Here is a 12888-nt window from a genome sequence, read left to right on the forward strand (position 1 = left end):
CTGCCACTAGTTTTGGTGTTTGAGAGTGGTGCCATTCATCCCCATTGCCTCTGCTTATCACCATAATTGCCTTTTAAAAACATGGATTTTCTTCTTCATTGTATGAAAAAAGATTCATTTACAAAAAATTTAGAAGACACAAAAAAAGTAAAGATTACCTGTAATATCCATGTGTGTGTGAAAATACATAAAGACAGAGATGAAAGTCTTGCCCTTGCCTCCCTTTTCTTCTCCCCGGGTTGGTCCTGTCTTCCATTTTTTTCTGTTCTTACACAAACTTCCATCTTCATAGAACAGAATTTATACCTATACGTGTATACTCATGTATAGGTTTTTTTTTTTTTTTTGGTGAGGAAGATTGGCCCTGAGCTAACATCCATTGCCAGTCCTCCTCTTTTTGCTGAGGAAGATTGCCTCTGAGCTGACATCCGTGCCTATTTTTCTCCATTTTGTATGTGGGACGCCACCACAGCATGGCTTGATGAGCAGTGTGTTGGTCCGTGCCCTGGATTCGAACCTGCAAACCCTGGGCCATTGAAGTGGAGTGTGCGAACTTAACCAGTATGCCAGTGGGCCGGCCCCTCATATGTAGTTTTTTAAAATTTTTTTATTTTATTTTATTTTTGTGTGTGTGTGTGAGGAAGATCAGCCCTGAGCTAACATCCATGCTAATCCTCCGCTTTTTGCTGAGGAAGACCAGCTCTGAGCTAACATCTATTGCCAATCCCCCTCCTTTTTTTTCTCCCCCCAAAGCCCTAGTAGATAGTTGTATGTCCTAGTTGCACATCCTTCTAGTTGCTGTATGTGGGACGTGGCCTCAGCATGGCCGGAGAAACGGTGCGTTGGTGTGCGCCCGGGATCCAAACCCGGGCCGCCAGCAGCGGAGCCCTCGCTCTTAACCGCTAAGCCACGGGGCCGGCCCTGTAGTTTTTTTTTTTTAAAGACCAAATAAGGTCATCTTAGATATTGTTCTGCAACTTTTTTTTATTGCTTAACAAAATATCATGGAAATCTTTCCAAATTAGTAAAATATCTAATAATAGCTAACTAACATTTATTATGCATTTACCATGTACCCAAGACCCTGTTTTAAGCCCTTTACATGCATAAATTTGTTTAATAAAGTTATTAAATTTAAAACTAAGTTGATTATTTAGCCACATTATAATCCTTTGAGGTAGACTGTTTTTACTCTCCTTTTGCAGATGAGGAAAATGAAGTCCAGAGATTTCTGTTCAGGGCCACTTCCCTTGTAAGGGCTGGAACTGGGGTCTGACACCAGGTGGTCTGACTTTGGATCCTGTGCTTTAACCATTACATCGTACTGTTTCTCACACTGCAGCAGTAGTTAGTTCAAGGACATATATAAGGAATTTAATGTTGCCTCCTGCTCTCTAAGCTACTAAGAGGGTAGCTTTCTAATGGCAAATTCTGGCTTGGAGCTTCCTGGAGATTGTCTCTCTCAACCCAAAGGGTACATGTGAAATAGTTTACCATAATTTGTGTCTTCACGCTGCTTTGTGAGCCTTTGCCCAATGAGCGGTGGTAGGAAATACTGCTTCCTGAGCCTCTCATCCTCCGGAGCAGCAACACAGGACAGTTAAGAGCATGGGCTCTGAAGTCTGGGATGGGGAATATCCCTGGCTCTGCCACTTGCCGGCTGTATGACCTTGGGCAAATTACTGTAGCTTTCTGTGCCTCAGTTTCCTTATCTGTAGAAAGGAAATAGTATGATAACACGTAGTGTTGTTGTGAGTATTGACTTCATAATAGATGTAAAGCACTTAAAACAGCCCCTGGCCCGAGTTTGTTAAATCAGTCCCCTGTATCCTAGGTATACTGTGCTTTTTCACCTGTTAACCTCATTAAATACCCACAGCCACCCTAGGAAGTAGATGGTATCACGCTGTTTTCCAGGTGAGGAAACCAGCTCGGAGAGAGACTTGGTCAGGAGAGGACCGTCTGTCTGCCCCAGGCCGGTGAGGCTGGCGTTGTTTGCTCTGTGCTCCCCGCCTGTGAATCCTCCTCATAGCCACACACTCAATGAGGGGCAGAGGATTAAGGGAATACCACGTTGTGAGTTTCAGCCATTCTGTTATATATTAAAATTTAATTTATGAAGAATTTATTTCTGTGGAAAATATCTGTACTATTGTACCACTCAGATGAAATCATTTAGATTTTAAATGTGTAAAAAGTAGATTTTCCAAGAGGTTGAACTTAGTGCGTTTCTATACTGTGATGCATATGTGAATGGTTTTGTTTAAGGTAGCAGAGGTATTTATAATAGAATTAAAAACTATAATCTCCTTTGGAACAAAATTATAGTAGATGGTGATATTGATTTTTTAAATAACCATAATGTATTTGGTTTTGAGAGTAATAACATCTATTAAAGTATACTGATAACTAAGTTTTATGACTGAATTTGTAAGATAGGACTAATGTTTAAAGACTGAGTTTCAACAATTTTATTTTCTTAACCCAACAATTTGGTAACTCTAACTTTGTGAGATTTTAGCAAAGACTTTAGTTAGCTATTTGTGAAAAATCCTGTGCAATATTTAGAAGCCCACATGGTATAATGTTACTACATTCCTGTGTAATGAAAAACTATTGTTTTCTGACACTTGATTGAAGTTTGTTTTAGAATTCTGATTAGGTAGGCAATGGTGCCTTCTCAAGTTTGAATTTCAAGTGAACTTGAAAAGAACACTTAAAATCCTGTACTGTGTGAAGGAAATCTTGTAATCAAGATACACTTAGGTTTCTGCTGAGCTCTCTCTCAGTGGGTGGGCATGCTAGGAGAGAGTTGGGTGGTGAAGAAGAATAATGCTTTTCTCTAAAGGACTCACATCTTTTGCATCTTTTCCGTTGCTGTTTTCCTTTATCCACTTTTGCTTGCTGGAGTAAACATGTTAATTTATCATCAGTTATATACTTGAGTGTTTGTTGATTATTCCATCTATTAAGATTAGTGGGGGGATACAGAAATGTAAAATGTGTGGTACTTAAAGAGTCTAGCTGGGAAAGATGAAACAAACTAGTAAATATATGGAGGACCTTGAGCATAGAGGTTAGTGGGCTGTGTGGAGGGGAGGATGCTTGAGCTGGGCTTGAAGAAGCATTAGTTTGGGGTAGGTGGAGGGAGAAAGCACAAGTAGAGCACACAGGCTGGAGTGGGTGTGCCATCCGTGGGACTCAGTTCATTTTATAAATATTTACTGAGTACCTGCTATGTTTTGAGAACTGCTGGATACAAAGATGAATACGTTCTCTACCCTGGAGAAGTTCATAAAATAGTGAGGGAGGCATCCAACTATAATAATATGGAGTGATTAATTGTACTACTGGATGATATCATTATCAAAAACTTAGTTGCTTTTATAGTATATGGTATCACTTATGTTTCAGCAGGAGACGTGTAAATTATGGAAGGGACTCGGAAATATATATATATATTTTTAAACTTGTATTAGTTATCTATTGCCGCATAACATATTACTTCAAACTTAGCAGCTTAAAACAACAAGCATTTGTCTCCCAATTTCTGTCGATCAGGAATCTGGGTGTGGCTTAGCTGGGTCCCTCTGGCTCAGGGTCTCCCACTAGGCTGCCTTCAAAGTGTTGGCCAAGGCTGCAGTCATCCCAAGGCATGAACTGGGGAGATCTACTTCCAGACTCACTCATTGGCTCTAGGGGGCCTTAGCTCCTCACTGGCTGTTGGCTGGAGACATTAGTTCCTTGCCACATCGGACTTTCATGGGGCTGCTCAGAACATGACAGCTATGACAGCTTGCTTTCCCCAGAAAGAGGGATCCAAGAGACAGCGAGTGAGAGATGACCCCAAATGGAAGCCACAGCCTTTTTATAAACTAAATTTGGCAGTGAAATCTCATCACTTCTGCTCTATTCTATTTGTTAGGAGCTAGTCACTAAATCCAGTCCACACTTGAGGAGCAGAATAACCCAAAGGTGTGTACACCAGGAAGCAGGAATAATTGGGGGCCATCTTAGAGGCTGCCTGGCCCCAAATTCTACAAGTGATTGATGTATATTAAGAACTTCTGAGTCTTGGGTAGAAGAACCATCCAAGGAACTTTTCTGATGGGAAAAAAAAGACCACAAATGTTTTTGTTAAAGATCTATAAACTTAGTTGTGTTGTTGTCTTAAGATTTACTCTAGGATAGAAAATGGTAAAATGATTTGTTCACTCCCACCCTCATTAAACTTTCTATGGAACTGATCTCATTTCTGGGAATTGTTTTTATGCCTTTTCAAAGCCAAGTGTTCATAAATGAGAAAAAAGCTATTGTTTGTGGCAAGAGAAGAAGTTTACAACTGTGCCTCAATTTAAGTAGTAGATAAATTCTGTTAAAGCTTATATGCTCTGAATGGAATAATTTAAAATGAATTATGGGAACTCAGTCTTTTAAAGAAACCTCATGGAAATCTTTATTCTACTTTTAACATATATAGATAGATTTGCGTGTATATACAGTGTTGAGAGGTTGAATGGTGATAGAGTAAAAAGAGCACAGTTTTGAAGACTGAGATTTGTGTCCAGGCTTCACAACCAATTAGAAATGTGACCTCAGGCAGAGCTGTTAACTTCCCTGAGCCCAAGTTTGCTGTTTATAAAATAGATATATACATGAAAGAAAATACTTTGACATGAAGAATGATAGATTTATGAAACTTACTGAAATCTTCATTTTCTTTCAGAAAGGGTACAATTATATTAACTTCAGTTGTCTCACTGCTCCTCAATTTTCTATCAGGATTCTACCAAGAGAATGCTACTAGATAATTCTTAAGTTCTGCTTAATGATTTTACCCGGAAAAGACAGGGTACCCTTTGCTTGTTTTACACTGAAGTATGTGGCATTGGTCTTTGGGGGGCCCACAGCAGCATAGAGGGAAGCCAGAGTAGTTCTTCAGAAATAGTGAGTAATTGATTGCAATGATTGATTGCAATTTTACTGCAATTAGCAAGGTTTTGTAGTATGAAGACTTATTTGTTGGAATGTACATTGGGAAATACTTGGAACAAGGACGTTTATGAGATGCTTATGTACGTTATCCACCAGGAAGGAACAAAACTATGTCTCTCTGATGTAGGGAATAGGAGAGAAAATTCTTATTTATGGATTACTTTATAGATTTTTTTCTTTAATTTGTTTCAAGATTGTTCCCCAACAATCTTAGGTGAATGAAATGACTTTTCCAAGATATTTAAATTCTTTAATCTTCAAGTTTTGCTCATAAAATTCATTTGTGGATTTGACCATCTTAGAATCTGGGCAGCTACCCTAACCAATGGTGTATGTAGAGAATTGGGGGTTACAGTTTGTTTGAACCAAAACAGGATTCACTGTTAACTTTTTTTCCTTTCTTCTGTGATGAAACTATAGTAACAATGCCAGCATAACTGTTTGTTCTTATATGACTTGTCATGGATGATCATGTTCACTAAATAATGGTTTGCTATGATTTGATTAATATTATATAATATATATATATAATATGGAACTTAATTCTGTGTTCCAGCACCAGGTTTTAATAGAATCCTTCTTGGCTGATTTTGAAGCTTTCAAGTTGAAATGAACTTGTGATGATATTAGATTTATGTAAAGCAGAGATGCTTCTGTTAACTTTTTTCCTTTCCTTTTGAAATTAATATTGACTTATTTAATATCTTGTTAAAAAACAGTTGGCAACCTTTAACAATGAAATTCTTGCTATGATTGAGCCAGAATAGAATACTTTGCTTAAATTAGTTAACGACCAGGATACCTTCTGAGAAATGCTTTTAGGTGATTTCATCATTGTGTGAACATCGTAGAGTCTTCTTACACAGTTCTGTATGGTATAGCCTAGGCTATATGGTACTAATCTTATGGGACCACCATCGTATACGTGGTTCATCCTTGACTGAAATGTCGTTATGTGGCACAGGACTGTACCTTGATTAAGAGTCTTAAGTCTCCTCTCGGAAACACTGGTTGGGTAGCTTTCTTTTGTCATAAGCCTCATGGTATAATTTGGTGCATCATTGAACAGATGAGGATCCATAGAAATTTTTAGATTGTGTGAAATCATATACTGGTAAGTTCTTTGTTTCATAGCACTTCAAAATGGAGTTTTGGTTTTCATTGTGAACATTTAACTAGACTTGAATATTTTGCAGTTATTTATTTATGTTTTTTAGTAGGATAGGGAACAATTCACTGTCTAAACCTGTAGACATTGGAGAGCTAAATTGACAGAGAAAGAGAAACTGATTTAAATTACAATTTTAAAGAATGGATATGTAGTAGACACGTTCTGGTGTTTGATGATCTTTTTGTATGAGGAGAAAAGGCTCTTAGGGCACCATTATGTCTTATTTACAAATATCTTAAAAGAAAAAAAAGGACTTGGGTGGGTGCCTGTTTCCGTTTTCTTCTGATCTTGTCCCTTCCCCAACCTAACAATTACAAAGAATTAACTCACTGCCTAATGTGGTTTTTTTTTGCTGAGGAAGATTCAACCTGATCTAACATCCGTTGCCAATCTTCTTCTTTTTGCTTGAGGAAGATTTGCCCCGAGCTAACATCTGTGTCAGTCTTCCTCTGTTTTGTGTGTGGGTTGCCACCACAGCATGGCTGCCGACGAGTGGTGTAGGTCTGCACCTGGGAGCCGAACCTGGGCTGCCGAAGCGGAGTGTGCCAAACTTAACCACTAGGCCATGGGGCCGGCCCCCTTAATGTGTTTTTATAAGGATATCTATCTCCCGATCTTCTAAGGATTGATGTTTAACTTTTATTAAGAGCATTTTGTTACAGGTTTTAGAATCCCGTCATTTGTACCAAACAGATCTGTGTCTTGATGATGATAACACCTGATATTAATTACATGTGTCGTATATGCCAGGCAGTGTGCTAAATACTTCATGTGCGTTATCTCACTTAGTCCTCAGGGAAACTATGAGGTCAGCGCCATTGTACTGCTAGTTTACCAGTGAGGAAACCAGAGCTTGGAGAGGTTAACTAACTTGCCCAAAGCAGAGCTGGTTTAGAGTAGACTGGTTTATGGTCCCTTGGATCCTGTTTTGCTTAAAGCTACTATCTCTGAAAGCCAAAAGTGAAATCATTGTCTTGGTGCAGACTCAGCCTTCATCCTGCTCGTCCGTTGCTGAAGGCACCCATTTAAGGACAGTGGGAAGTGCAAACTAGTTCAGGGTGCTCTTACCAAGGTACCTGAGTAGAAAAATGGCAAAAGCTCAGTGCTGGACCAGATAACCACCTGTGTATGTGACATCATAACATGTAATATGACATGTCACATCATTTGCGTTAGTGTATATTGTATGCTGCTGTACAACCTAGGAACCATCCTTGATTTCTCCTTTGCCCGTGTTTCAGTCCATCTGCAAGTCCTGAAGGTTCTGTCTCCAGAACACATCCCTAATTTGTCCACCTGTTAGAGCTGTAGTGGAACACTGGCCTTCTTGCCTAACCTATTGCTGTAGCCTCATTTCTTCCAGCCTCCACTATTGGCCACTGTAATCTACTCAGAGGGTAGAGTAGCCAGAGTGATCTGTTTTAAACCCTAAAGGAGATCATGTTGCTTTCCTGCCTAAACTCCTTCAACAGCTTTTCATTGCAATTTAGAGGAAATCAACTTCCTGCCATCTGTCCTTGGTTACGGTGCCTGAAACATACTGGCCTTCCTGATGTGTTTCGTACTTACCAAGTTCATTTCCATCTTGGGTCTTTGTACCTGCTGTTTCCTCTACCTGGGCTGGCTGGTCATTGATCATCTTGTGGCTTACTCTGTATCATTTAGGTCTCAGTTCAGATGTCAGCATCTCAGTGCAGCCCTCCTTGACTAATCTAGATGTCCCCCACCCCAATACTCTCTCTTGTTATTGTGTTTTATTTTCTTTGTAGTTCTCATCACTGTTATGTTAATTTAATTTAACTTATTGCTTGCTTCTTATCTATTTCTACCCCCACCAGCATGTGAATTTCTTGAGAGCAGGGCCTCCCCTGTACTTAGAAAAGTGTGCCTAGCATGTAGTAGTACAGTTAAACATTTACTGAATGAATGAAAATTTTCGTGTCATTTGCACATTACATTGTGAATATTTCCCTGCAATCTTAAATATTCAGAACCCCTGTTGTGAACTCTTGATCCACAGTCCAGATCCACCCTAAAGACACGTATTATTTGGCTTATTAAAAAGTGTAGTTCTTTGAGGTATAACTTACATTTAAAATCTGTGCACTTGACTGGTTGTATGGCTTGATGAATTGCACTAACGTGTGTACCCGTGTGACCCCCCTCAGATCAAGATGTAGAAGGCGCTCATATCCCCCTCCCAGCTGCTCCTCCCTCCCATGGGATAACTTGCATAGTTAATCTTTTTCATTAGCTTCTAACATTTAAAAATTGGATATTTCACATAAAAATCTAGAATTCCGACATCTCCTAAAAAATGGAAAGCTGTGGCAACACAGGACCTGCTTTCTCTTGTGGTCACTGTGTGTCGTAGCTGAGAAGCAGCTGCCCAGGTTTGGCATGTGTTCTCCCGTTTGCCTGCTGTCCTCACTACCCTCCCTCTGTCCTTGACCTTGAAATCAGCTTCCAGTGGCCATTTATAATTTCATTTGAATTTTGTTTTTTATGATGGAGAAATGTTTATTTCTTCCATTTTGTCTATAAAAAAGTGGAAACATGGGGCCAGCCCCGTGGCCTAGTGGTTGAGTTTGGCACACTCTGCTTTGGCAGCCTGGGTTCAGTTGCCAGGCGTGGACCTACACCACTCGTTGGCAGCCATGTTGTGGTGGCGACCCACATACAAAATAGAGGAAGCTTGGCACAGACGTTAGCTCAGGGCGAATCTTCCTCAGGAAAAAAAAAAGTGGAAACATGAATGGTAGGCTGAAAAGGTTATGTGTTTCTTATACTTAGTCCACTTCATTCATATGTATTTCTGGCCTTTCTATATATTTGTTAGCCATCCTAATTCTGTGTTTAAAGGTGGCACAGTGTTCTATTGTATAAATGTGTCGTTTATTTAACCAGTCTCTTACTGTGGGACATATAAGTTATTTCTGGTTTTTTGATATTGTCAATGGGTATTGTAGATGAGTCTTTATACAAATCATTATCTTATTGGGGTAAAATTTTAGAAATGGAATTTCTGGATTAAAATATATTTTCATTTATAAGACTTTTGATACATATTGCCAAATTGCTTGGTAGTAGTAGAAATTGATGTGATCTTTCTGGAGAGTGGTATACGGGAGTATTCATTTTCCTACATCTGTGCCAACACTGGGACTTGTAATTAAAAAGAACAATTTTGGGGGCTTGGGGGGGTGTAAAAGGGGTAAAGGGGACATTTGTACAGTGACAGATGGAAACTAGACTTTTGGTGGTGAACACGATGTCATCTATACAGAAGTCGAAATATAATCATGTGCACCTGAAATTTATATAATGTTATAAACCAATGTTACCTCAATAAAAAATAAATTAAAAAAAAGGTTTTGCTAATATATTTAGTAAAAACAAACAAAAAATGAGAGTGATGGCCAAGAAGTTTTTCATCTTTTCATCTACATAAATAAGAATTGTACTTTACTTTAGAGGATATAATATAGAAATGTTTATTACTTAGTATGATGTTGTACCTTAGATTTATATTGTGAGTCAAATCATGCACCATGTACTTTGTGTATGAAGTAATGTGAATACCTTAGTAGAACTTGAAAAGCCTTTAATCTTGATCCTTTCACACACATACACACACACACACAATTATTATTGAGCTCTATCATGTTCTATATGGGAGTACTTGCGAGTAAATAATGCAAAATCCTTCTGTTTTGAAGGACATACAACTAATTCTTATACACTGGTTTTATATTTGCTTTCATATTTTTAGTTAGATGCTATTATTCTATGCTTTGCTTTTTAAGGAGATGCCTACATAGAAGGGTGGCAGCAGCTGGACTAAATGTTTCCCTGCTGAACTGGTTCCTCAGGTATCCTGGCTCGGGCAATTGCTATGGGAGATTGGATGACTGTTACAGATCCAGGTCTGTCTTCAGGTAACTGCGTCTAAAGTAATTGTAAACTAAAGCAGTAATTGTAAAGGTGAATTTTTCAATGAAACTATAAAGTAATTACCATAAATATTGAAGATGTGACTAGAGAGAAAGAGAAATAGTTGTGAAATATCTAATTTTCATCTTCAGAAAAATTAACAGAGAGAGCTAAGAATTGTGCCATGATTCCTGGGGTTAAATGCTTTGGATGAGTAACAGGTTACTTGATATTATTTTTGAGGGAAGTTTTCATACATTTGAAGTAAATTCATTGGCTACTTTAGTACATTTCTCTGACTTACTCCTTTAATCACATAAACTTTAAGTGGCGTAGACAAGTGGTTTTTGTCAGTTATTTTTATAAATCTGTAGTACTGAAAGTAGGGTAATATGTTGTAGCTTAACATGCCTACTAAGAGCACCACTGTATAGTTGTATCTTTTTGGGGAAAAGTATATGGTTTTCATATAAAAAATAGCTTTGTCCTAATTTGGAAATACTTAAAAATATTTATATAATTTAAGATCTTTGGTAATGGAGATTGTTTGGTTTGTATGCATTTTTATAAATTATTCACTTAAATGCCTTTTATTGATTCTTTCAGAAAGCAAAAATATCTCTCAATATACCTCAGAAACAAAGATGTCTCCATCAAGTTTATACTCACAGCAAGTGCTATGTTCTTCAATACCGTTATCAAAAAACGTGCACAGTTTTTTCAGTGCCTTCTGCACAGAACAGAACATTGAACAGAGTATTTCATATCTTGATCAGGTAACATGTTTTTTTGTAAGAAGCAGTAGCATAAATCATGTTATATAATAGAAAATATTGAAGTTATGAGAAAAACACTTGTCGAGCACCAGTTTATGTATTGTCCTGGGACTCATAACACTAGATTTGCAGAGGACCTTGGTGATCATCTAGTCTAGATACAAGATAAACGTTTTTGTCTGGAGCGTGTTGGCCTCCCTATCACCCAGGGCTCCTCCGCTGGGAGTCTCACCCTGTTTTACTGATGCAGACCGATGCTCCAGGTCACAGGTGGTGGCAGAATTGAGGCTAAAAGAGCCCAGTTCTCTCAATTCTTTGTCCTTTGTGATATTTACTATTGACTTAACTATCTCAGGCTAGTTTTCTTTCTTTCTCAGAAAAGATTTCTGTCTTTTGTTTCTTTACTAAATTGTCTGGTAACCAACTTATAGGAAAACATTTTCTTTTACCAGGAATTGACTACTTTTGGTTTTCCTTCATTGTATGAAGAATCCAAAGGTAAAGAGACAAAGAGAGAATTAAATATAGTTGCCGTTTTAAATTGTATGAATGAGCTACTTGTACTTCAGCGGAAGAACCTTCTAGCTCAGGAAAATGTGGAAACACAGAATCTGAAACTGGGAAGTGATATGGACCATCTACAGAGCTGCTATGCAAAACTTAAGGTAGAAATTGTGTGGCAATCTGTATTTCAATGCCATTATTATGTAATTTGATACTCTAAATTTTATTTATCAAACAACTTTTAGGGTTAATTTTTTTAAGTTTTTGGGTTTTTTAAACTGATAAGTAAAAGCGAACTTAATTTGTGCAGATCAGTCCTGCTGCTTCCTAATATCTATATTGAAGGCATTGATTTTATGAACTGTTTAGTGACTTGTTGAATCTATAGAAAGATTAGGACATATTTATATCTGAGAAAAGTAAAATGTGACCCACTCCATCCAATCTTGCTTAATAAAATAAATACTTAATTTAAAATAGTCTCATTGTGAAAAGCTGCATCAGTTAATTCCAAAAAAAAATTCTTGAGGGCATCTGTGCCCAGGTTGCTAAAGCTCAATACCAAAAGCAGGACGGACAACTTCTAACTCGTAGAGGTCCCCGGAGCTCTAGGGAACACCTAGAGGAATGCTTTTGTGAACTTGCTTGTTTCTCTTAACAAAGGAAAATTTTTCACAGACCATTGACCTGCTACCTTAAATGATAGAAAATTTGTTGCTGGCTTCTGCTTTTCTTTCTTTCTTTTTTTTATATTTTCCTTTTTAAAAAAATTTTTATTCGAGAAGGAGAGAGAAGAAGGTGTTCAAAATCACGGTATGGCAGGGACTTATATTATGATTGTATGTTATGAAGGATGTAATATCATCAAGGCAAATTTTTTTCTAAAGATACTTTTCTATGTTGGGTTTTCTTATTGGTGAAAATAAAAGCCTTTGAATCTGCATACTCTCAGAAGATCAACTTCCTTTTAGTTTTTCATCTGTTGGCCCATGCCTCTCTACTTATTTTTCTTCCTTTGTATCCTCTCCCCACCATCTCCCTCCGAGAACAGATAGCAACAATATAAAAAACAAAAAAAAACCCACTCAGCATCTTGAATCACTAAGCTCTATTGGAGAATAACAGGCTCTCTCAGTGTAATATTTTAAATCCTCTGGTAGGAAGTGTACTGTGGAGAAGTGGACTAGAGGTGGTCCGTCTGTGAACACTGAGAACATTTGGGGATGGATTGAGGGGCATCTTAGCTCTTCAGCAGCACTGCCCACCAGCCTGTCATTGCCTGATGCTGTCATTGCCTGATGCTGTTTTATGTTGTCTTCTGAGCTCATAGACAGTAATAACAGTAGGTTTTCTCTTTAATAATATTTTTAGGTTTTTGTACATCCTGTATGCCAAAGGGATAGAGATTATCCAACTATGTATCTTAGCTGACTGGAGAACTGTGGTGAGCTGGAGTGGGTAGTTGGTACCCTCCAAGCTTATACAAAGGCTGTGAGTTGTGGGTAATAC

The 12888-nt window shown here is 38.1% G+C and overlaps 1 protein-coding gene across 5 annotated transcripts in view; it reads left to right on the forward strand.

The window, feature by feature from the left end:
• SSX2IP (SSX family member 2 interacting protein) overlaps positions 1–12888 on the forward strand; it is a 43479-nt gene that overhangs the window by 9753 nt on the left and 20838 nt on the right. For 4 of the 5 annotated variants that reach the window (XM_087448316.1, XM_087448325.1, XM_087448329.1 and 1 more), the window contains exons 2-4: positions 9973–10104; positions 10706–10875; positions 11328–11540. In XM_087448316.1, the coding sequence (XP_087304442.1) occupies positions 10062–10104; positions 10706–10875; positions 11328–11540 (426 nt within the window). In that variant the 5' untranslated portion in view covers positions 9973–10061. The remainder of the gene's footprint in view (positions 1–9972; positions 10105–10705; positions 10876–11327; positions 11541–12888) is intronic. The other variant, XM_087448334.1, reaches the window with a different exon arrangement.

Source organism: Ceratotherium simum, chromosome 2 (genome assembly GCF_057802395.1).
Source record: "Ceratotherium simum simum isolate JZ-2026a chromosome 2, ASM5780239v1, whole genome shotgun sequence".
NCBI lineage: Eukaryota > Metazoa > Chordata > Mammalia > Perissodactyla > Rhinocerotidae > Ceratotherium > Ceratotherium simum.